Below are 22,865 nucleotides of genomic sequence, written 5' to 3'. Positions count from 1 at the left end.
GCTAATGCTAAAGCTAGCGGCGCAAACAGCCAGTGGAGTGCCGTTAGTGCTTACGTATGAGCAGTAAAAAGAGCAAAGCGACTATGAAGAAAATTATGGCGTTCACTGCTTTGGATATGAAGAAAAACCTTCCACTAATGAACAAGTGACTGTAATAAGTATGAGAACAACTAACCTGTGTCATGTTCATTCTGTCATTACACGTTGACTTGTGAAAATGTTAAACATAATACACTATTATTTCTGTAGAATGTTTGACTTTTAGCTTTTATCCTATAGCTGTTGCGTTATTTTTAGAATAATATTTATATATTTAACTATCCACAAAGCTGATATATTTGAACATGTTTTATTTTTGCACTACAAGAAAACTTAAAACTCAGGACACTTTATTAGTGATTTAAGATGTTTTGTTAGTTTGTTCTGTAAATTAATATTTTATCATCTACCCCAAACCCTGTGATTTTCTTTATTTGTAAAACTAAATACTGCTGTGCACTTTATTTTCGTCAAAGAGCTTAAAACAGCTCTACAGTGGAACCTGTTGGACACGTTTTGTTTTTAAAATGTGAAAAATGAAAGACTCAAGGAACTGATATAATTTAGTATTTTGGACAGCATTGTTCTAAACTTTTAATTTATATTTGAGATAACTACCTCATGTGCCATTAAATCAACACTTTTGTACTGTTTCACATGTATTTTTCAATGTTTTATAATAAAATAAGATTGGAATATTCAAGGAGTATGATGTCAGTTCTAAAAAAAAAAAAAAATTGGGATTGGCCAAAATCGGTATTGGCCGGTCAGGCTTTAAAAAAATTGAGTTTGTAGTGGAGAGTTGGTTAGTGGGACATTTACAACACAGGCTGGGTAAGGGGTTCAAACCAATGACTTATTACCTTACAGTCTTTGTAAGGAACCGTTTTGGTTGAGTTGCGGTTGGTGAAACTGTCGATGCACTGCTCAAACTTCTTCCTGACCACAGCTCCATCCTCCCAGCTGCACTCAGAGTAAGGCAGACCCATCCACTTACACAGGTACTCAGGTTCATTGGAGGATGGGGTCTTGTGGCTGTGAGCTGTTGGAGCACAGGACCAGTTTATTACTTCCTGAAAGGATTTAGAATGTCATTATGTTCAAATCAAACTAATAAGTGCTTACATGGGAAGTCAGACGTTCCTGGAGTCTTTCCCGTTTTTGTTGCTGTTCATTAAAAAGTTGGTTTCAGTGCAGCTGTTGATCAGATTATATTTATAAATGTTAAAGAATCTCCTACCAATGACACGCTCCACGATCTGAAACTGTTTGTTGAGGTCAGCGATCAGTTCCTGCTGACAGTTATGGAACTCCACGTCCTCAGGAGATGCCCTCCTCAGCCTGCACAACAAACACAAGCTCACAGGTCAGAACGCTGCAGCATAGGGCATGTTCCTAGGTCACACTGAGGACAAACATGGTCACCATGAGTTCAGCTCCTCGTTCTTCTTCTTGAAGTTGTCCAGCTTCTTCAGACCCTTTACTTTCTGCTGCGTCAGAGAGTCCAGGCTCTCCCACGTGTTGTGGATGTAGGACCAGCCCTTCCACTTGATCAAATACTGAGTTTCACCATCATCATTTGCAGGGTCAAAGCCCTCACAAGGATCCCCATTCTCCTCCACAGTGTAAATGGTTGTGGCAGCACCGGTCGCTGGAAGAGCCAAAGAATGACAGGAGAATAAATTATCTAAATGTTCATTAGGGTCACATTCGGGATGTTGAAAATCCTGGAATTAAAAGGTTATTGTTCCATGTTAGCTGTGCTGTATGAGCAGCATGAATGCTGAATTCTTCCTAATGTTTGTTTGACATAGTGGTTGAATGATGAAGGTCTTTCCACTCCGTTATGAGTGGAATGGACAACATGAAAGTTGGTCACAGCCATCACACTGAGCTACAACTTAATGGTTCCTGTTCTAATACCTAATGTCCTTCATTGGCTTTTTAAACATTGACATCAAAAATTTGTTCTGTGGTTTCCATGGAGCAAACCCACCTTATTAGTAAAAATGGAAAAAAAAAAAAACCTTGACATGCTCTGCACATGCACACAAGCTCCAGTGTCACAGCTTTTTTAATTTAAAGAGGGAGACAGTGACTCATTAGGGTAACGGAGTGGAACAGGTTTCCTGTGACACTAAAATAACTTTTTTTCAAAATCATGAGTGTGGTTCTTATTTATCAAACATATGGTGACACTGGACAATAAAATGGCTTACATGCTTAGGTAGCATTAATTAATCTTGTAATGGCGTTACCCAGAATTGTGACATGGTGAAAAGTTCTGAAAATCATCAATCGAACCTGCATTACAAAAAAAAAAAAACTAAAAAACATTTTGTTCTGCAATTCATGGTCCGAATTTCCCGCCTTGTCCTGCAGATGTGATGTCTCATGATGCTGATACGTATCCTCAATGGCTTGGAGACAAGCATGGGGTAGACCAAACTACTGATTGGCCAAAAAAAATTTGCACACCGTTTGGTTCTGTGGAGGTATGTGCAGAGGTCTTGCAGTAAACAGTCACGTGAACGGCAAGTAAATAAATAACTGTGTCACAGCATCAGCTGCACTGCTATGAGTAGTTCACGCGCACCACTGCATGTCACTATTGAGTCTGATTTCTTCATCCTACCCTATGCTCCGTTAAGCAACACACAAAACAATATGTTAGAAAGTATCGAACCTAGACATATTTTTCACGCAATGTGCCATAATGAAAATTATGCACAAATACATAAAGTGAATACATAAATCAGACATGAGCAAAACTGTGGTTCAGGAATAAAAATATTAAGTTTAAAGTCTGCACCTGCTTTCTTTCCAGTCCTGATGTCCATCACCTTTTCGATAGTCTCGCTGTCATCGTCCTGCTGCTCATCGCAGGCCTCCCCCGTCATCTCTATCAGGTCATCAGAGTCTGTTTCAAAGTCATGTTGGTCTTCTTTGTAACTGCAGAGTACCAAAGGAAAGCATCAGACCAGGAGTCACCAACAAGGTGCTCTCAGGCCCCAAGTAGCCCACAAGGTCCATGCGAGGGGCCCTCAGGTCTACTCTAATAAGACCACTATAGTCAGCAAGGAGCTCTGACTAAAATCTGATTTAATTTTCAATTTTTCATAAAAAAAATTAAAAACTATTTAAAAAAATATAATAACCACAAAGTGGATTTTTGTTATATGTTTTACGGTTGTTAGTGGCAATTAAAATAGTAATGTGTTGATTTCCTATTAATTGTAATGAAAAAGAAACAATTGCATTAATTACAAAAAATTAAGTTTTGCATGTTGAGACAAAAATTTACATTTTTAAGTTTCTGCTCATCTTCCTGCATTATCTTACCCACCAATTAAAGTTAAGCTGTGAAAATTTAGTATTTAAGAAGTTTTGGTTGATTTAGTACTAGGGATGTCCTGATACACCTTTTTCACTTCCGATATGATACAGATATTGCAGCCTTGAGTATTGGCCAACAACGATATTGATACGATATCAGCACGAATCATACATACTTTTATTACTTATTTTGTAGTGTGAAATTTTAGAAAAGACTTGATCAAGTGATGTTACTCAAACAGAGAACGAAGTGTTTATATTTCCGGACCCAGGACTCAGACAAATCTGACTATACTTCTGGCACTTCCTGTGCGCATGCACAGTTCCGTCACTGACGGAACTTTTTGACAACATGTCAGAATAGTCGAGTGGTCTACGGTGCTAGACTTAAGGATGTTTCCTTTCGCTGATGTGAGTTCGAATCCCACTTGTGACATTGTTTTTTGTTTTCATTTTAACATGGCAAATTCCACCTTTAAAAATACATATACAAAAAAAAGAAACATTTTATTGCATTTCCTGGGTTAGGTAGTGACAGGGACGGGTCCGGCAGTGACGGAACTACCAAAATTTGGCTTACTGCGCATGCGAGAGATACAAGCACCAGGTGTGAAGTGAGGTTTACCTTTTCACCTTGGTTGCACCTCTTCTTCGCGGTTGTCTCTTTGGAGTGTCTTCATCGTCGTCATCCTCATCGTCATCCTCCTCCTCGTCATCCTCAGCTGAGGACTTTGCTTTCCTGACCTTCCTGGCTTTTTGAGAGGCCTGTTTTTTACTTGAAGAGGATTTGGCCTGAGGTCTGTAACATACCAGTCATTCACGGACACACATTCAGAGAGTTCTTAGAAGGAAGAACATTTAAAGCTTTAAACTGTATACATTTCAAAACACAGGCTAGTGCACATTGATGGTGTCACACAGGCTGGAATGATGGAAGTGAACAGTGGGTAGCTGTCTGAGGGCGTGGCCTAGCTACGCTCTTACCTTCTAGCAGGAAGTCGTCTGGATCTAACTTTTTTCTCTTCCTGCTCACTGTCTGAACTGTCAGACGTTCCCTCTTCCTCCTCCTCTTCGTCACCATTTGAGTCATCATCTTTCCAGATATTTCTTACAACAAAGAAATGCCACAAATTCACCCTCAAAGCCCAGTGGTGCTCTTTAACCAATTATGTTTTTGTTAAACTGTTAGATATGGGATCAGATCGCAGTCTAACCAGTTAACTTTGATCTTAACCCTGAGCATCAGCTGGCACTGAGCCCATTCTAATGCAAACAGATACCCATGATATGCAAAACAATGCTCACATTCACCACATAGACAATGACAGGCTGCAAATGCACATGGAAGCTTAAAATGAGCTAAATAATCCCATGTTTGAATGAAATTAGTGATGCACCAAAATTCCAGCCACCAAAATGGAACACAAACAGAAACACAAACCCCTTTTCTCGTGTGAATCTGCGCTGCTTGAGTTTTGCAATACATTTTCCGAGACGTCTGTAGCAAAAAATATTTGTGCTTGTAGAAATAATCTCCTCCCCTCGCCCCTTCCCGCTCTCCTGTGTGTGTGGAGGGGGGATTGACCAATCACAAGGGAGGAATTGGAGACAGAGTGCTGTGTCGCTTTAGCGCACCAGCTGGTTTTATAGGATTGACACAAAGTACTTTTTCTGCACTGTAAAGGCAGGATGCTGAAATTTGCCTCGACAGATTGTTTGAAAAAGGCCATTTCTGAACAAAAAAAAGAGTCATGGAGAGTGAATCACTCTCCATGTTGTGTTCCTTGTTTAAATTTATGAAAACTCTATGTGGAGATGAGGATCGAGAGCTGACAGCTGATGCAGTGGCCAAGCATTAATGTATTTTACAAAATCACCAAGCTGCTTACCTATTGCAGATTCGGTCTTCCCAGCCTGGTGCAGGTCTACAATATTGTTTCTGGTGTCCTTTGACAGCTCTTTGGTCTCGGCCATAGTGGAGTTGAGTGTGACTGTTTGAGGTTGTGGACAGGTCTTTTTATACCGATAACAAGTTCAAACAGGTGCCATTAATACAGATAACGAGTGGAGGACAGAGGAGCCTCTTAAAGAAGAAGTTACAGGTCTGTGAGAACCAGAAATCTTGCTTGTTTGCAGGTGACCAAATACTTATTTTACCGAGGGATTTACCAATTCATTCATTAAAAATACTACAATGTGATTTTCTGGATTTTTTTTTTCTCATTTTGTTTCTCATAGTTGAGTTATACTTATGATGAAAATTACAGGACTCACTCATCTTTTTAAGTGTGAGTACTTGCACAATTGGTGGCTGATTAAATACTTTTTTGCCCCACTGTATATACTGTATATATATATATACATAAATAAGCTGTAAGAGGCGTTTTACAATGAGGATGAGTAATATTGCAGATAGTAAGGCTGTGGAAGAAACAATATTATTTACAGATGGAAAAAAACAAAAACAAAACACTTCAGGCTATGCCAATGTTATACATTATTATGACAGATGGGAAGAATGACCTGCGGTAGCGCTTCTTCTTACATCGTGGGTGTATGAGTCTGCTGCTGAAGAAGCTGCTCAGAACCTCCACAGTCTGATGCAGGGGGTGAGAGGTGTTGTCCATGATGGATGTCAGCTTGACTAAAATCCTCATCTCACCCACCTCCTCTATAGAGTCCAGTGGATGGTCCAGGACAAAGCTAGCTCTCCTAATCAGTTTATTGAGTCTCTTCCTGTCCCTACTCTTCACTATTGATTGGTCAATCCTCCCTCTACAAGTACAAATTTGTTTTGCAACAGACGTCTCACAAGATGTGTAGCAAAACTCAAGCAACGCAGATTCACGCTGGAAAAGTAGTTTGTGTTTCTGTAGCTGCAGATTCTAGAAGTTGTAAATGAAGAGTTGTGGTTGTAAACGATAATTTACGCAAGTAAATAAAAAGCATGCAAATAAATGTTGGATTACAAGTTTACAGCTGTCATTTTATTTGTGTAAATATCAGTATATACATTTTTTCCTATCATTTGTGACCTTAAATGTATTTCACGTGTGTGGATTTTTTTTTATATACAAGCTAACATCACATTCTACAAGCTCTCCTATTTTGCAACAAATCTACCTTCATATTTTACACCACTGTCGTCAGCTATATCGTATCGGCCAATATTTTGCATTATATGCAATTAATGTGATCGGCTGTAATGTCATAATTCACCAATCCGATCAATGACTTTTCTGTAAATGCTCCATTGCTCTTCGTGACATGGCTCTGTGGTATTTCACTCACATTTGTGCACAAAAGTGAAAATCTTTGCACAAATGGCAAAAATGTCTCAGTAGGAGCATAGCGGTTGCGCACCGGACTTTTTCTCCAGACTACCGGCTCTGAAACCAGGGGCAGCGTCTGTTGTTAGTGTTTGTGTGCATGTGCGCGCTTGTTATGTTTATTCAGCCTGAACATGTTTAAATAGAGACTCCTAGAGCGGAGCAATGCGCTCCCATTTACTTTTGCTTTCATACCAGACACTTCTGTCCATTTCATGGTGATGGTGGACACAAAAGCATGCGTGTGTGCGTCCCACCTCCTCTGTGCACCTGTGGATATGGACTATAAGCAGCAGCAGCAGGTTATGTAATGCCTTAGTCAGAAAATATGTCTTTCCTCCACTAATGCTGATGGAGGCTTCACGTAGTTCCAGTCGTCTGCCTCCACAGCTTCATCTCCACCTTTCGTGCAGTTGTCACAGCTGCTGTTCAGGGACTAATTTAAATGATTTAGCTCACATTTAGACCTGCAAGTGCTCAGTCTGCATCGCATTTTTTATAGCGGAGCCATGACGTGCTTGTGCGTGCAATGGTACGTTCAGGTCCTGCATGGAAATAACCAACTCTTCCACTCCCTAACAGTCAAGGCTGCGTTTATGTCCCAAAACATGGTACCATTTGATTTTCCGTGAATCTGTATCAGGTAGTACCAAAAGAATTGGGTTGTTACCTAAAAAAAACAACCTGACTTCATATGATGGGATCGGTGATTGGTTTTCTTAAACTCACTGATTGGCGATCGGCCCAAAAATCCTGATCGTGTCAAGCCTAATCACGACTGTACTTGGTTTACGTTATAAAGATGATTACTTGGATGGTATTAAAGCAGCGCCCACAAGTAATGATGCAAGCTGCAATCACATGACGCACACACAGTCTGTGTGCGTCTCCAAGAAAATGCTTGGATGATAAATGAAGAAGAGAAGCTGTTTTGCATGAATAACTTATATTTAACATATTTATAAATTTAATGTGACTATTTTCCACCGGCCCAGTCAGTTATAGGCCTGTACAATTTTATTTTAATGTATGAGTAAAACAAGTTAAACATTTTGTTTTCATATGTTATATTGTACTTTGTTGGAAAGTCAGTGCTAAATAAACATTTCTAATTGATTTATTCTTTCAAGCATTAATATTAATATACACAATTGCAAAGCTTTAATTTGATTTTGGTTAGTACACATTCAGGGACAAAAATGCAATCAAACTTAATAATTGGATGAATAGATAATTTAGGTGTTTCGGTTTTCAGCCAATAATTTTTATTTAGGTGCATCCCTAAATGAAATGTTGTAAAATGTGAAAGAATACCAAACAAAGTGAGTTCACACTGTTACTCACTCCCTTTTCTTGGCCCGGGATGGTTTCCTTTTAAGACCCTCACTCTCAGAATCACTGCTGCCCTGCAAACACAACAGGCCGCAGTACTCAGCTGCATCCACTAGGGGGCGTCAGTGATTCAAAGATGATCTAAGTAAAGTTATCTTTAGATCTTCATTGAATCAAAAACACTAAAGTAAAGTTATCCTTTAGTGTGTGTGTCTTTATGTGCTGCAGCATCAGAATAGCATCTCACCTCAGCCCCGATGTTTAAACGAGCCGGTTCCTGTCTGCTGCGGTTTGACCTGCGCACGCCGTACACATCTGGGTGCTCCTCCCACATCTGTAACCACACACCAATATGTTTTAATCTCATTACAGGACAGATGCAAGTCTTAATGGTTTTTAAAGGGCTTTGTCCCCTAAATATTTTCACCCAGTTCACCCAGCATCATGGCCCATTTGGTTTGGATCTCACCCTTTAAGAATTAGGTTTGACAAGCCTGCTGACAAAATATGACACCAGCCGTTCCTTATAAAGTTAAAAAAGAGAGTCAATGAGGCCTCGTTCTAACAACCCAAACAGGTTTTTATGAGAGGGTGAATTTCCCAACAGCAATTTTTCTAAAAGAATTACAGATCTTTTAGAATCTAAAGGATAATGTCACTGTATCAAATACAATATTTAAGAGATGAGCGGGAGATCAATAAGATGCCTTAAAGCAGTGGTTCTCAACCTTTTCAGGCCGTGACCCCCAAAATAAAGTTTCCAGAGACCGAGAACCCCCACCGTACCTGAAGGTGGTTGAACACATACATCGACAACAGTCATGTGGTGACAGGGCCATCTATTAGGGGAATAAAGGTCTCATCCATAAAGTCAGCAAAATGATGATCCATTGTTCTATGAATCTGTGATAACCATATTTATTTATTCATCTGAATAATATCCACTGTTATCCAGGAATTTTAGTATTATTTAGGCCATAGTATATAGTCATTTTAAAGATGGAAATCTTTGTTTTAATTAGAAATAAAATGGGATCAAAAATGGTGAAAAAGGTGATGAAATGGGATATTAAAAACCACAGAAATTGGTTAAAAGTTGCAAATTAGAGTGGGCAAAAACAGAGAGAAAAAGTGGTAAAGGCATGAAATATGGTGAAAAGAAGTTAAAAGTGACAATAATGCGTCAACATAGGTAACAATAGGTGGAAAAGGTTTATAAATGCTGAAAATGTCTTGAAAGTGGAAAAAATGTGAAGAAAAGGCAGTGAAATTTGATGGAGAAGTGATAGAAATGGGAGTAATGTAGCAAAATTCATTAAAAGGAGCAAGAAAAGGGGATGACAATAGGTTAAAAAACGGCAAGAAAAAGTGATGAAAATAAGTTAAAATAGGCCAAGTTTTGTGTAGTTGCAGAAAAAGGGTAAATTAAGCAAAAATAGGCCAACATTGTTTTAAAAATATTTTTAGTTTCTTAAAGATATCTGGCGACCCCCTCCCAGTGTCTCGTGACCCCAAGGTTGGGAATCCCTGCCTTAAAGGAATAAAAGAATGCCAAATATGTCACTCATTTAAAATAAAACTTTGTTTCTATTCTTTTATTCAAAACATTCTTATTTTTGTTTTGAATCTAGATTTTTAAACTTAGTCTGTGATGTATCTTGTGTTTTATAAAGAACTGATAATGTTACATTTGTCTGATTATGGTCTGAGCATGTGCACAAACTGAGCTTTAATTGGATTAGGAAACTAAGTTAGCATCAGCACAAGTCAGGGCCTGTAATCTGATTGGTTCTCTTGGTGACCCTACCTTCTTTACATCAGCCAGACGTTCCTTCTTTTTTATTGGTTTTTCTTTGGACTCTGCGGTGGTCTGAGTCTTGGACCCAGCAGACTCGCTTCCAGACTCAGAGTGACTCTCCGACTGTGATGAGCTGTTAGACTCTGAGTGCTGTTCTTTCCTCCTCTCACTGCCATGATCACTATCAGACTGACTCCCAGAGTCAGAGGCAGAGTGATTGGATTCCTCTGATGCTGAATTACTAAAGAAACAAGAGAAGGTTAATTTCTTTATGTTTAAGCACAAACCTGATCGTAATGTTCAACAAATTCTGATATCAAACCACAAGACAGACGATAGGTGGCATAGATTTCCAACCCTGGGAGCCTTTCTCATGTAACAATCCCATAATAACTGGACACAAATCCTCCTTAAAGTTCATCAGCCAGGTTTAACCAAGAGATCAGTGGCAACCATGACTTGCTTTCTAAATACTGCACAAATGTGGAGCTAAAACAAAACATAAAATCAACTGAAGCCTCATCAGTTTAAAATTAGTAAAGTTAAAGTATGGAATCAATTAATTCAGCATTATTAGATTAAAAGGACCTGTGACATCTTCATTTAAATCATGTTTAACTTCTTCAGCCTTACCTTTTATATCTAACATTGCCTAAAAGGATGAACAGGAAGTTATGTCACTCATTTGAGAGGTTAAACATTTTCTTTACAATGATGTTTACTTTCTAAGAGTTTTAGGAACAAGTTCTGAGCACATCACAGGAAATATGATTTATGGTTATCAACTGAGAATGAATGTTAAACCCAGTACATTGTTCTAAATGTGTCCTGTAATGTACTTTTGTTGTTTTAAAGAAAAATTGTAACTATTTAAACATCATTTATATCTCATTGGTGTAATTTCTGCCTTAAATTTAGACATTTTTCAAAAAACACGAGCATTCAACGTAATGATCCTTGATAGTTAATAAAAGTCAATTTTATATCATACATAAAACACGGAGTTTTGCACTATAAATCCAATATATCCGTTTATGTAAATGAGGACATTTGAAAACATCGTCATACTTTACTGTCTCCCGCTGCTGTATTTAAAACCTAAAACGCTGCAGATATTGTGCTAATGTGAATAATAATTAATTTTAAAAGATTATCATTTCAAAGTTGAAAGTTACGGGGGCAGTAAATCATCGGTGACCCGGAAGTAATCTGCTGCATTAGTGTCGGCAGGACTTCTCGCGGGATCGTATATCTATTGGTTGACGTGTATCGTGGGCGGAACTTTGCTCAGGCTCACATTTCTATTGGTTGACATGCAGCCAATCGCAGTGCGTTGCATCGCTGCTGGCTGTCTACAGCCGGAAGTCTTCCTCTTCCTTCTCCGTGTAGTCCGGAGAGCTACTACTGAGCAGTTTGCAGACACAGCAAGTGCCATTTTGTGACAGTGGAGGGTAAAAATCCTTCTTTAAGGACAGCTAAAGCTTCCTATAAATCCCCATACGTGCACAACGCTTTACACAGCTTCTGAGATCACACACACGCGTTTATAGTAACAGTATCATCATCACTCCAAAGGATATGTTTGAATTTTAGAGTGAACACACTAAAATGGCTGCTGTGGTGACAAAGAAACTACAAAGTGATGTAAGCTGCTGCAGTGAACACGCACTGGATCTATAAAGGCAAAAACCTGGATTTAAGATCTCAATCCCCTTCATGATTCATCTGAAAAATCACAAATCACCCATGACACCAGCTGCGACTGAAAAAAACTTTCTTTCTAAAAATCCAATTGTAACAAAATATATATTTTAAATGAAAGCAGGATAGCATTTTCATGGCACAATAGATTTCTTTAAAATCTGTTGTAGTTGAAGTGAGAATTCAACAACTAGAAAATGCAAATAATTTGCACACAAACAAATCCATATGAAACTGTATAGTTTATAATCAATGCTTGAAAATGCTAAAAAATTAAAAATAGTATATATACTTGAGCTAAAGTAAATTGTAAAATGTAATGCAAATATATTTAGAATTAATTTAATAAATCAATTATTAGGATATAAAAAAGTTCAACAAACATCTTGAAAGTCACATTTCACACCAATATTAACCAGAAAGAATTGTAATTTGTACATTTTTTAAACTTGTTAAAAATCTAATTTATCTTGATGGAATTAAAGTTGTAGTTAATTTGAGAGTAGAAAAGTATACCAACGTTAAGACAATACAGTATATTATTTACATCCCAATATGTAAGGAGTAAAACAATAGGCATCACTAAATACAAAGAAATATTTTAATAAACTTTACAAGCCTGGTCAAAGTGTGTGCATAGAAATAAATCACATGAAAGAGGAATAAACACGTGAACTAGTAGTCAAACAGTAAAGATGTAGTACTACTATGGCAAAGTTGCATCACAAATATTACAATGTTTAAAAATAAATAAGTCTTTACTATCAGTGTTAAACTGGTGCAATGCAGTACATCAGACTAAGACAAGGTCACATTATTTTACAGTGAAATCAGATAATTAGTGACAATTTTCATAATAAAAGGGTTTTTCCTGTGCTTATGCATTGATCTTCAGGGATTGATCTGTTAAAAGGAGGCCGGAGACTTGATGTGGACAGAGAAATGGTTGGAAAAAATCAGGGTGTGGCTATTAAACAATAACAAGGTCATCCCTGACACTGGAGAACTTTATCTAAACCTTAACCCAGTGATAAAGGTAACAGGTGATGAGCCATGGCTGACAGGTAAACAATCAAAGCAGACATGGAACAAGCATTAAAATAAGGACCATACCTGGAGGCATTGCTTTGAGTGGATCCTCCATCCTCTTGTTTCTTGTTTTTACTTTTCATCATTGCAGAATTCCAAAAAACACCGACAGGGTGATGTTGTCCAGCCGTTTGATGTTTAAACAAAAAGTTGAAGTTTGTCCTAAAAGTCCCTTAAGACTGCTTCAGCCAGAATGGTAATGAAAGCCCAAATCAGTGTGACACGACAGACAAAAACGTCACTAAATTACGATATTATTTAATTATCCGCTTATGTAAATACTGGCTTTAATAGTAAACTATACATTACATTTAAGTCCCTGTGTCTTTTATGGTCTGGGACCAAGCTAATTGTAACTGCGTCATCACACAAAGCTTTAGGAAAAATATAATAATGAGGAAGAAAAAGAGAAAAATCACTTGATTATAATGTAAACATGTCAAAAAGAAGGATGTGAGCCAAGACGGAAGCTTCAAATCAAAAGATTACTTCTCCGTTGCTGTCACCGTAAAGTACATTTTTGGATTCGAAATAAAAATAAAAAGCATTCTTAATATCGCAATAATGAATACAGAAAAGAAAAATCTTTCTTTAAGACAGAGCCGGTGTGTGTGTATGTGTGTGTGTCGGAGGTCGAGCTCTAAAAATGGAGGCTCGCCATGGCTGCCTCGCGCTGCGTGGAAAACAACGACCAGCTCCCCGAGCAGCGTCCCGCTTCACCTCGGACACAAAAACGCTCAAAAACCGCTAAAACCCGCTCCGATTCTTCCCAAAACAACGACCGAACTACATGTGCAAAGCAATCTGTAGCGTTCCGAGTAAACCAAGAGGAGAACGAGGTAAGTATGGCCGTCCAAGCCGAGCCCACAGCAGCCTTCCCGAGGCTCAGCCGCCATCAGAGCTCCTTCCCTGCTCTGAAAGCTTCGCCTTTGATTGACGCTATTTCCATTTACTCCAACACTCAGGTGATATTTAGGTCCCACCCCTTTTTTTTATTTAGTTTATAACATTCTATTTCATTTAAAAATGTGCACTTTTAAAGCCAGGGCTCCCAAACCAAGGGCAAAGCTTTCATTTCTCTCCATTAAGAGAAACATTAGTAAGGCTGTAAAAGTATATATTTTACAGCAGTTGCATCACTTCCTGCTTGGGCAGGAAGAAGAAAAGCCAGTAGCCATTTTAAGAAACCCACTGGAAACCATTAATCCTTTCCCCAAAAATCCAACTCCAAGTTGCTTTTCATGAAATTCAATGATTTGTCGAAGATTTAACAAAACAAAACTTTTCCAGCAATCGATTTTACAATCGTGAACTAAACCCATTTAAACACAAAGAAATATACTTGGTGATTTCACCGAATCTGTGACACCATTTTAATGTCAGAATGAAACACGATCAATACAAACAAAGGAAAACGCTGTGAAAGTTAACTCTCGTTAATGCTGATTAGCTAATGAAACAAAGCCAAAAAATAAGAGAATATACGCTTTATTCAAAACCACATAAATAGCTTGTGTACAGAGGCGCACTTATTCCAACAATGGTAATGATATTATTTAATAAAGTCCAATAGACAGAGATGGGGCTTTGCTGTCCATGTTGTTGTAAAATTAAAAACTCCACGCATCAAAGTCCAGACAGAAAGAAAAATCAATCTTGGTAAAAAACAAAAAAAAAAAAAAAACTTGCTAACTGCCAAATCGCTTGCCATCTTGATGTATGAAAAAGAATAACGTAGTCTCCACTGCTGCGTTATCCAGGTGAATGGGCTCTTGATAAGAATACAGAAAGAAGGAAGAAGTGTAAGCCCACAGTGTAACTGATGTAAATGTTTTATCATTTCTACGAGTTAAAACAGACATGCTAACAAAGGCTAACACATGACGCTAACCTATGTGGCTAGCTTTCAGTTGTGTTGGTGAGCAATACGCAAATGAGCATTTTATGATCCACGAGAACCTGCAAGTATTGAAGGAAACAAGTGTGCGCCCCCTACTGTTTGAAAAAGACTGAATTATTAGATCATTAAGACATTTAAAATAGTAAAGTAAAATTTATGGAACATAAAGCAGAAACTAGGTGAAACTAGTATTTTGTTATTGTATTTTAAAATCTGTATTATGCCAAAGTTGATTTTCTATTTCTACAACGAAATGTAAAGAAAAATGGTAATTTTTTTTTCCCCAGTTAGTCCCCCCACAAAAAAATTATCAATCTACCACTGGGGTAAGATGAGCAACAATTAGCATTACGTGCATGCATTTGTTGAGAAGTGTTGCACACCCTCTAATCCTGTACATATTCTGATCTAAAGTGATCAGATTGGGACAATCTAAGTTTCTGTTCAAACTTGTGATGACGACGTAAATAAATAAAGATGCTACTGTGCTGTGTAGCATCCTGTTAGCACTAAGCTAGTTCTACTGACACAGTATATATGTTTACATGACTAGTAGCTATGACAGCATTCGACTGAAATGCCATGACTGGCAAAGACATCAAGATCTAAAATCAGTCTTTTTTGACTAATAATTAACAATGAAAGTAATTTTTGTCAGTAAACGATAATGACTGGTAAACTAAGGTCTAAGTAGTACTAAATACATCACAGCTAAATATAAGTTATAGAAACTTACCAAGCAGTTTTCTTTCTTTTTTGGGACGTCGCCATCATCTGCTCACAGGCCTTTCACGTCATCACTGGTAACGAGACAGAAAAGCCTCAATTAACATAATCTAGATTATATGAACCAGGTGTAGACTTATCTTTATCTATACAAATATGTAACAAGAACAAATGTGAGTGATTCCCTGACATGTTGTGCGACCAATAATTGTCACCAGTATTTTTTTTTTTAACTCAAAATGAAACAATATTTTGGTGCTAATGAAACTGTGAGAAGAAGTCAATGGGAGAGAAGTGTGCTTTTGACCAAACTGATCAATGTCAATGTTAACAGAACAATCCTTTAGGTACTTCTAAAAGAAGAAAAAGCTAAATGTTTGTATGCCTAAATTTAAATAGTGTTTGAAGCGTCAGTTCCAAAATAAATAAAAAACAATCCATTTAAAATGGACGAGAAATGATCACAAATTCAAAGAAATGCTTCCTGTTGTAAAAGTACATTTTAAAAGCTATGAACTTACTGAATTTTTTGTAATATTTCAACATTCACCCTTCTCGGAAGCAAAAACATTACAAATACTAGTTATTGCTGGTCTGGTTTGGACAAATGTTGGCATTCCTTTTATCAACATGTTTAACTGATTAGATTGTTAAGGACAAACAGAAAAAAAACCTCTGTTCATTCCAATATTGTGATCAGTAACTATACCGCTTTTCTTGCCTGCATCACAGTACGTTGTGTTTAACGGACAATAAACAACTGATTATGTCAAATAATAGACAATAGATTGATATTCATTAAGGACAAAAATCAAGACTGAAGTTTAGCTAATACTTAGCGAGTTTTTTTTATTTGTTTTATGGGTTAGCTTCCATGACATAAGACTTACATCACACTAAAAGCTTTTTTAATAACAGTAACCCATTTTGCTCTATTGCCACCCTGGGACATGTGGTTTTCAGGTGCGTTCACACCGAACGCGAATGTGGCGACTAGATTAAATTCTAAATCAATGTCAATGACACCACGCCAAGTGACCTCCCTTCAAGAGACACGACTCAATCGCACTGAGTCGTTAGAAGTCACTCAAAGTTGAACATTTTCGAAATTTTCAAGTGACTTCGTGTGATGCTGTGTCCCGACATCCAATCAGTAATGACTTTCTCCCTACGTTACATCACTGCAGCGATTAAGTGAGAAAAAGTGTGGCTATGTTAAAGAGACTCATCACGAAGGATTTAGGAAACTATCGTCGCTAAAGTCATGTTGCATTTGAATGCACCTCAACTCTGCCAGTAACTATTCAAGGTAAAGAATTTATGCTGAGTAAAAAGTAATCGCAAATCAATAATTCATTCCTGAGCAGTCAATTAAAAGCATCCCATCATAATATCCAAGCTACTTATTAAAATCTACAAAACGAAATTTTCTTAATTGATTGTACACTAGATTATTTTATTTATTTGAGGTAAAACCAGTTCTCATTTACAACCCCTCCAGCATCAGAAGACCATTAAAAGGTAAAGTTATAAGAACTTGTTTATGTTGGCTTTAGTACATTAAAGGAAGCCAACGACTAAAGCCTAAAGCTGCTTAGCCACATAGCTAACATTTATAAACTATGCAAGTAATTCATCCAAAGGTTGTCCTAATCCCATTGTGACCCAAAGAATTCCAACCAAGTCACATTTCTACTGTTTTCACTGGTTAAAAAGACAAAACAACAGCAAATGTTGATGTTTTAGCTTTATCGGAGTGACATCACATTACCACAAACAAAAGCAGAAGCAAACCAACTTCACGTGAATCACTGTCATCTTTATCTGACAAAGAAACAAAGGAGACCACCATAAAGGCTCAAACATACTCGGGCGGACCCTGCGCACAACAAACTCAGTGCAGACTTTCCGCTCTCCTCAGAGCTTACATACTTAGGCGCACCGCTGCGTAGTAGTTTCCATCCTACATGTCCCATGATTCTTAGCGGTTCTCTGTAGTCCTTGTACTCCGGGGACGTGTTTTAAATGTGTCGCTACTGTCGTAGCTCGTCTGCCAGTCTCTTCTCTAAGCTCGTGTTCATCTCTCCTGTGTTTCACCAGGAGGTGAAACGCAAGTCGGTGTTGCATTTAATGCAGGTCGATACAACGCCGAGCCGTGTTTTGTGTGACACCAACTACGCGGAGAAGTCTACGCGGTCTTAAATCTGAGCTTTGCATTTAATTGGCTCCTCGTACTTTGCGGCTGTACGCCCGAGTATGTTTGAGCCATAAGAATGAAGTGAAAACGCCTCATAAGGAACATTTTCTGCTTCGTCAGCTTCTATTCTTCCACAGGACTCCAAATCCCACAACGTTATGCACAAGCCTGTCAGAAGTTCAAGTCACATGACCAGTTTGTCAACAAGCCGATTGTTTATGATGGAGTCAAAAACAAACCTTCTAGCGGCGATTTCAATATTGGATGTTTGTGTGAGTAAATCCCGTCAAAGGGTTTATGAGGACAACTTTTGGATGACAAACACGTAGAGTTTTAAAAGTTACGTGTTTAAGTAGCTTTAAGATAAAGAACATTATATTCAATTTATTTGACATACACTAGGGGGCAGATTACTCTTCCATCCAAAACTTCTATTTAAAATGTGGTATTAGCATTCTTAAAAAAGTGCTTACAAGATTAATGCTTTAAATGATTATACAATAAGTGTCTGTACGCCATCATGAGTCTATGTATAATTACAGATGTTTCATTACGTTTCATTTATTTTTATAATTACTACTTACATTGTCCACAGCTTGGCACGAGACATCCGTTATTCCTTAAACCTCAGAGTGAAAGATCTCCTGAAAATATTACAATAAGTATCATGAATATTGAAAACAGCACCCCCTACTGGCTAAAATATATGCAGCGATAAAACTGAATAGTTAAAGAAACCAAGAAATGTTTGGTTAAAACATACCATTTAGCCAAGATGAAGTCATCTTCGGTCGTCATCGGCGTAATCTGCGAGTCGTAGAAGTTCAATCGCTATAAATACAAAACAAAATTTAAATTGGACACACTTTGACCGTTACATAAATAATCTCTTCAAACGGCACGATAAACAGTCAAAATATGCTTTACATTTTATTTCAAAGATATTAAATCTAAATTCCTAATTAGAGCTCATTAATGTAACCCGAGAACTAGATTTAAATCGTAGTCGTTGACAAGTGTTTTTAAGGACATGTCGTAATAACTAAAAGTAAAATGTCCTTTGATCGTTTAACAAAAGATAAAAACCCAACTTACTGATCAAAAAGGACATGGTTTAAATTATATTGCTGCAAATCATTAAGGTTTAACATTAGGGTCTGACAAAAAACTATTTAATAACAAAAGACTGAATAAAGTTTGGTTTTATAATGGGCTGTGTTGGCTTCATGTTTAGAATATACGTAACCAATATTTTATCTTTTATTTTAAATCCATAACACTTTTTATTTCTTTGAATTTCAACATTTAAGTGTAGGGTTTATAGCATAAAAGTAGTGTTGCTCGACTAAAGTAACATGAAGCACTAAACTTCTATACACATTTGGAAATATTGCTTCTTTCAGTACATTAAAGGGTTAAAAGCCAACACCCTGTTTTGTAATTCGATGTCTATGTTAGTTTGATTAAATATATGATAGTTGCCTTTTGGAATAATGAAGTCAACTGTTCATTCTTTGTGTTAAGTGCAAAAACTGTGATTTTTAGATCATATTTTGAGCCTTTTTAACATCCAATCATTTTGTGAATAAAATAGTCCCAAGTGGTATTAAAGAACATATTATAGCAAAGTAGAATGTTAGTGTGAGGTGTCTGTGCACTCTGTAAACTACAAGATCTTTGAAATAGAAGCAATATTGTATTTTATGTTTAATGAAATTACATTAAAAAGGTGATAAGTCAATTCTTGGAAAAAAACTGAAAATGTGCCCAAGGTTGGTTTGTGATGTGTAAAAAGACGGAAGCAACGTTGAAAGAGATCAATATTTGGTTATTTTAGTGGTTTTTCGTCGAATAAACGTTTGTCCTCTCAAGGACAAAGAACATTTTAAATGCGTAGCTTCACAGAACTCTAACATCAGGAAAAACAGAGAAAAACGTTTAAAAACAAACCCTGTGATCCTCTCACACACACACAGTGTGAAAGGTGAAATAATGAATAAAAAGACTGTAAGCCCTGAGTGAGGAAAGCTGTCTTTCCCTCACTTACACATCATCATGGCCATTTTTACTGCGTCGAACACTCACTCGTCCTCCATGTTTTCCTCACACTCTTCACCCACTGTAACGACTTACTTCTACACTTTTCTTACCCGTTCAGAGCCCGGTTATACCCGCCGTCCAAAGCCTTGGATCGTGTGTGTTTTCGGGGCCGTTTGCCCCCGTGCGAGGGCCGTTGGAGGAGCATGGTGTGTCCGTGTCCGAGAGCTCGCTGAGCGGGGCTGAGTGTGCGTGAGGTCCCGCTGCATGCGGAGCAGGAGGGGAAGAGAAGGAAGAGAAGGAGGAGGAGGATGATGGTGTCTATCCTTCAGCGGCTCCACCCACTTTCCCTCCACGTAACACACGCTGAGCTTCATCACGCAGAGACATCATAATTATAATCCAGGGCCGCTGGAAGTAATTTTGAACAGGGGGTGCTGTGGAAAAAAAGTTATTTTTTGGGACAAAAAACCTATGAGCCTGTAGGCCTATTTAAAGTAGATTTTAAAAATAAATAAATAGATTGAGATTCACAACTTTGTCATATACACTTCAGTGCACACAGCCAGGATCTGTAACACACAGACATCATCAGTTCTCAGATGAATATACAGTATGTGCCAGGGCTGCCAAGTTTCCGAAAATGACTTTAGTGACCTGATGCGTTCCGGCGAAAAAAAAAGTGTCCTTTTTTAACGTTGATTTCTACCTTAAGACTGATGTCCTCACCTCCATGCCAGCGGCTCTTCCTGCACTGTGGCCTCCTAATGCTAGTTTTAATCAACCAGAAATTAGAAATGAAAACTAACAACAATTTTGACAGAATACATTTATTTGTCAATACTTCATTAAAACCAACTCTCCATCATATAGCTGGGGACATGTCTCATGTTGTAGGTGTTTGTCTCAGATTTTGATGCCTTGATGACAGAGGCAGGAGGCTCCCACCTAAAACACTGTGGCCCAAGGCAGTGCTACCTTTACCTCAGCTCTCCTTGTCTGCAACAGAAAGCAGGTCATTAAAAAGCAAATCATGTAAAAAAACATTAAAACATCGAGTGATTTTTGATTTAATGAATGTCTTAGCAGCAGACTCGATGTCCATAGAAATACACTATTACATACAATAATAATCAAATGAGAACAGTTAAAATGAGCATTAAATTAGAAAAGGCATTTGTTTTATTTACTATGTATTTATGCTGATATAACCTACAAGTGCAATTCAGTAGCATTTATTTTTTTATCAATAGTTTTACAAGAAAAATAATAATGGGTCAAAGTCAGTGGAGCCACAAAGACCCTTTTATTAATCACTAGCAGCACAATAACATTTTGTATCACTTTTGACTATTTCCTTCATTAAGGTTGAAATGTGATTAAATTATGTAGTGTTGCTTTTTTTCAGGGCAGCTCTGAGTTGCTGAAAGTCGTTTTTAAAGTATATCACATTCAGGACACTGTCCCTTTAAGAATGCTTCAGCAGCATCTCTGCTACAGAGTTAGTTAGAGAAGAAGACACATGCAGTGTTAGTTTTTTACACGAGTAAACTAACACTATAACACACACACAGAGCAATATAAACAGTAACATGCCATCTCAGACAGAGTCTGTCCTCTAGATCTTTCTTTCTGAAAGCATGTCAACGAGTCGGTGTGTTGTGTGAGGTGTCGTTAGACACGGCTCGTCAAGACCCGCTTTACGTTGCTTCTGATTGGTTTATTATTGTGTGATACCTGCCGTGGTTGGTTAGATTTAGGCACAAGGAGACTTGGATTGGTCTGGGATTGGTTATCTCGGTCAGTCAATCAGAGTTACTCGCGCCACGGCAAGTCGTGAGTACCAAAGTTTATTATCGTGAAAAAAATAAATAGAGTACTGAGTGGGGAAATATCAGCGTGAGAAATGTCAAGTGTGACGTGTGGTGTGAAAATGCGTCAAATTGCGTGACTGTCACACTCAGGGTGAGGCTTGGCAGCTCTGTATGCTCTATTAGATAAACTTCACAATAGCACTATAACAATTCAATAGATTTGGTCAGCTGACATGAACCTGAGTCACTGCACCATCAATGTTTATGTCACACGCTCTATAGAGGGTTTTCACCGACCTCACGTTCTGGGCAGTAACCCGGATGCGCGGCCGTGTTGCAGCAATCAGAGGTAAACACAACATGTTGGAGGCACTCGGATGTAAACACTACGATGGATAAACCACAGAAAAGCTCCTCAAAATGCATTATATATGCAAAGGCATACAGGGAAGGACTTAGTTCGCAAGAAAGGGCACGATATTTGGAAAAGTTACGCTTTATTGGTGGTGCTGATCCATACAAGTTGGCTCCCTCGTCTTGACGACCCAGAGATTCTTCCGTCAATTATGTATCCTGATATTCTCAACTACCTGGTTTTCTCGCCAAGCCCATACGCAGAGGAAGACCTTAAATCTTATAAAAGTTTGGAGGTCTATAACCAGATGGTGTGTGGGTGGGTGGGTGGGTGAGGGAGATAGAGTATCAAGTCAGCAACGACAGATGTGTTGTGAAGGCCAAAGTAAGTAATGCAATAATGGTAAAAGATCAGACTTTTTACCTGGAATACAATACATTTTAGCTGTAAATTTTAAGAACTGTGTTGCTACTGTAGCAGGCTATTAAATGCGATTATATTAAGTCAAGAATGCTACATGCAGTAGCTTGATATGAATTATATTATCATCACACTAGAAAATTAGTTAACAATTCACTTACCTGACAAGAAATGGGCCGAACAAATTTGGATGTTGTCCAGATTTTTGCCTCGTAGATCCTGGCTAAGTTTCGCGAGCCACAAGCCCCTTCTTTCCTCTGATAATTTTTGACATTGTTCTCCCTGATTTGTTATAACTTTTGGCAGTCTATAAAACTCCAAATGTTTTTCACGGTCTGACCGATTGATACAGCTAAAAACACAGAAATAATTAATCATTTCCTCTCTAAATTTGGGATTTGCTCGTGTGAGTGGGCTTAGTTTACCAGCTGAATATCACCAATATGGCGACTTCTGGGTTGATGACGCGCCGTGAAAACCCACTATTAGCTCCAAAACCCTTTTATGCACACCACAAGGAAATAATCTGACTATTTAAGCACATTATTGAACAGCTCTCCACATTCATTATGCAAAGAACACACGCACAAAATAATACTTGTCTCCATCGCCAACCTTTTAGCGCAAACCACAACGAAATAATCTCCAACTATTTAAACATTAACAACTCTCCACATCCATTAAGCACAGAACACAAAATCAAAATAACACACTCCATCTCCATCACCTTGCAAAAATACTATAGTGTGACCTGTGACGTTAAACTGCATGAATAGATATTGAAAGTACGTG

General features: G+C 37.9%; 1 protein-coding gene and 1 long non-coding RNA gene across 4 annotated transcripts in view; both read right to left on the bottom strand.

Annotated features, from left to right (window-relative positions):
- Nucleotides 1-13,576, bottom strand: part of chd2 (chromodomain helicase DNA binding protein 2) — a 52,300-nt gene extending 38,724 nt beyond the window's left edge. For 2 of the 3 annotated variants that reach the window (XM_028451774.1, XM_028451775.1), the window contains exons 1-11: nt 12,649-13,576; nt 9,844-10,075; nt 8,284-8,370; nt 8,049-8,110; nt 4,360-4,482; nt 4,001-4,174; nt 2,852-2,991; nt 1,465-1,690; nt 1,280-1,380; nt 1,165-1,206; nt 903-1,081 (exon numbers count right to left, since the gene is read on the bottom strand). In XM_028451774.1, coding sequence (XP_028307575.1) covers nt 903-1,081; nt 1,165-1,206; nt 1,280-1,380; nt 1,465-1,690; nt 2,852-2,991; nt 4,001-4,174; nt 4,360-4,482; nt 8,049-8,110; nt 8,284-8,370; nt 9,844-10,075; nt 12,649-12,710 — 1,428 coding nt within the window. In that variant the 5' untranslated portion in view covers nt 12,711-13,576. The remainder of the gene's footprint in view (nt 1-902; nt 1,082-1,164; nt 1,207-1,279; nt 1,381-1,464; nt 1,691-2,851; nt 2,992-4,000; nt 4,175-4,359; nt 4,483-8,048; nt 8,111-8,283; nt 8,371-9,843; nt 10,076-12,648) is intronic. The other variant, XM_028451776.1, reaches the window with a different exon arrangement.
- A 520-nt stretch (nt 13,577-14,096) lies between these two features.
- LOC114466209 (uncharacterized) lies at nt 14,097-19,790 on the bottom strand. The gene is made up of 5 exons (XR_003674398.1): nt 19,598-19,790; nt 18,211-18,278; nt 18,032-18,091; nt 15,261-15,324; nt 14,097-14,395 (listed from the first exon to the last, which is right to left on the bottom strand). It is a non-coding gene; the product is annotated as an uncharacterized LOC114466209 (long non-coding RNA).
- Between the last annotated feature and the right edge of the window lie 3,075 nt (nt 19,791-22,865).

The sequence above is a fragment of the Gouania willdenowi genome, chromosome 6 (assembly GCF_900634775.1).
Source record: "Gouania willdenowi chromosome 6, fGouWil2.1, whole genome shotgun sequence".
NCBI lineage: Eukaryota > Metazoa > Chordata > Actinopteri > Blenniiformes > Gobiesocidae > Gouania > Gouania willdenowi.
This window is presented reverse-complemented; position numbering and strand designations above follow the sequence as displayed.